The sequence below is a fragment of the Arvicola amphibius genome, chromosome 4 (genome assembly GCF_903992535.2).
Source record: "Arvicola amphibius chromosome 4, mArvAmp1.2, whole genome shotgun sequence".
In the NCBI taxonomy this organism is placed as follows: domain Eukaryota; kingdom Metazoa; phylum Chordata; class Mammalia; order Rodentia; family Cricetidae; genus Arvicola; species Arvicola amphibius.
The window spans coordinates 111,514,476-111,517,397 of NC_052050.1; the positions used below are offsets into that span (position 1 = coordinate 111,514,476).

General features: G+C 42.4%; 1 protein-coding gene across 1 annotated transcript; it reads left to right on the top strand.

Annotated features, from left to right (window-relative positions):
* Positions 1-1,361: 1,361 nt before the first annotated feature.
* On the top strand, positions 1,362-2,718 carry Apela (apelin receptor early endogenous ligand). The gene is made up of 2 exons (XM_038324934.1): positions 1,362-1,437; positions 2,630-2,718. Exons 1-2 carry the CDS (start codon positions 1,362-1,364, stop codon positions 2,716-2,718), a joined length of 165 nt encoding a protein of 54 aa, XP_038180862.1.
* The last annotated feature ends 204 nt before the right edge of the window (positions 2,719-2,922 follow it).

Here is a 2,922-nt window from a genome sequence, read left to right on the forward strand (position 1 = left end):
GATCTGCCCGCCTCTGCCTTCTGACACAGTGGGCCTTAAATAATTTCTAAAAAAAAATGTTTTAAAGAGTTTTAGAAAACATTCTGTATAAACTGCAATGCATAACTAGGCAAAGATGGAATTTTACAGATTGATTTGTAAGATCAAAGCAAATTTCGCATGAATTTCATACCTTAAGAAGCCCAAGGTTGTGTGTGCCCACCACCTGACTCTAAAGACACCAAATATAACAAATATAACAAAATATAAGAGTTCACAACCACTCACATGCACTCTAGATTTAATATCTTGGGTCTGTTTATATTTCAGAGTAGAGCTACGTGTCCTGGCTTAAAATAATTATAATAATTCTCACATATAAGAGCTTTTTATTACAGGTAAGAAAGCCCTTACACGGGAACTCTTGGTATGTGTGCAAGACAAAACTAGACTCCTTTTGTTTCTTTGGAGATGAACTAGAAATTCTCTCGTCATCTATAATATGGATATAATCTGTGTGCCTGTGGTTACCTGACACTCAACCACGCACACATTTACAACAGAGACTGATTCTGTGTCTGGGCCCTCCTTGCCTGAACTTCTGAAAACTCTCAGATGTCTGCAGATGAAAATGATCTCCATTACTTTTTAAATTGCACTTAAATAAAAAGATAAACATTTCGCAGATTTTCTTCTGAACACTCTAAACTCCGGGACTCTCTGATGATGGAAGCCCACACAAATTAAGCCAATTTTAGATTTAATATAAATAGGCACCACTTTGTAGTAGGCTTGGCAAAGGGAAAGCACTACAACACAGAGTTGGCACCAAGCGTTTGGGAATCTTAAATGAAAGCTCTGCATTCCTTCTGCGAGAGGACAAAAGAGAAACTTCCTGTCATTTCCACCGGTTTCTGCATGTGGGACCAATATGGGCAATGCAAAGTTTAAACAGATGCAAATGCAGAGAGAAGAGGCCGGCCGTGCCTCGTTTTACATTTTCCTTCATAAACAGATTGACTGGGAGTCACTCTCCTTCGAGATTTTGCAGGGGAGACTTCCCACTGAAGTTGCTGCAGGCCTGAATGGTCCACTTCACCAATATTTGCTTATGGAAATAAAGGGGAGTGACGGGAGAAGCAGAGAGGAACGGAGGAGGGGCTTGAGGCTCGGGAGCTCCGACCACAGCCCAGGGCACCAGTAACCTTGTCTGATGTGATCATTAACCTCCTCTGGAAAAAGCCGCTGGCAGCCCTCTGAAGTCTGGCTGTAGGATGCGGGGTGAGCCGGACAGATACTGCTCAGAGTATTTACAGACCGCTTCTTTACTTGGAGAGCTATTGTTCACTTGTGTGTGAGGGGGGACAAACGGAAGAAAAAAAATGAGATTTCAGCATTATTTGTTGGTATTTTTTATCTTTGCAATGAGTCTTCTTTTTATCACCGAACAGAAGCCAGGTAGGTCTTTGAACCAATTTGCCTGGGGAGCTTGTTTGTTGCCTGTTTGTACTTCTGGGTCTCTAAGCCTCCTGTTTATAATGAGAATGATTTAGGTGCACTAGCAATTAAAAGTGCTGAGGGAAATAACTAAGAATTTCTGAACCACGTTAGTTATCTCATGGGGAGGGCGGAGGGGGGGGATACAATTTGGGTATTTTTTTTCTAAGTAGCTGCCTTTTAAAATATTGATATATATATAGTTTACAATTTTTCTAAGAAAATCAATCTTGAAACTGTTGTATGCTGTCCTTACAAATACAAAGAACTGAGAATGCTGGTCTATCAATAAACCTAGATTTAGGTAAAAGGCAGGTCCAAATCAGGGTATTAAGAGAGCATGCATGTTGATTGGAGGCAGGCAATGTGAACTGGGTTGGTGCAGTGTGAAATCAGTATGCTACAATGTAAGCTGATAAACTGGCCCATTGGCTGCCGCCTCTGCATCTTTATCACGAGGAACTTCAGGAAGGAGAGACGTAAACGGTGTTTGTGGTCCAAATGCCGTCAGTTTTTTTCAAGGACAGTATCAGTTATAAGTTTTCCGACACATAAAGCCGCAGCCTCAAATTTCAACAGAAAGATGACAATAGTCACACGCACGGCTGTCTCCACAGAGCTGATTGGCTAGATGGAATTTGGTGCGCCCTGGGCTGAAAAGTCAGATACTGCCTTTGAATTAGAACTCTGGTTGCTCCGAGGTTATTCAAATGAAGACACCTCCCCCACATCATCTCTTTTACATACACAAGGAAAAGGTTACAAGGTAGCCGGTCCTTTTGTACTGCCAGTAGCAATTGCTACTCAATCCCAAATACAAAAATTTGATTTCAAGTTTTCTAAAACACAGACTGTCCTGGACAATGACTTTATAAAGCATGAGTTTCCTAAATGAGGTGAGAAGTCCAAGGATGCTGTGGGAAAAACTACGCCAGGAGGATGTCCCCATAGAGGTCTTCCGGCTAACCCGGGGTGTCAAGGATGTACCAGTGTGTCTGTGCGCCCCAATAATCTGTTTACAGCTTAACCTCATATGAACATAACCACAGAGCAGTTTGACTGTGAATGCTGTCGTGTTCTCCAGATACCGTGATCTTTGTGTGTGTCTGTGTGGTTTTTTTTTTTTAATTGTTCTTATTTCTCTTTCCTTCAGTTAATTTCCCCAGGAAAAGAAAATTACACAGACACCACTGCTTCCGGAGGAGATGCGTTTCACTCCACGCCCGCGTGCCCTTCCCCTGAGGTAGGTAGCTTTGTCCCCAACTGTCTACCTTTTAGTCCTAGTCTGTAATGGGATCGTGATTTCACAGTGGTGCAAAAATTTGAGAGACACGTTGTGCATGCGAGAACGAGAGGATGTGGCCTCTGGAAACCACTCTTGTCGTTCAGGAAGACAACGGGATGGTTAATGGGAAGATGCTCACGGTTGCTGAGTCTGAGTGGTTA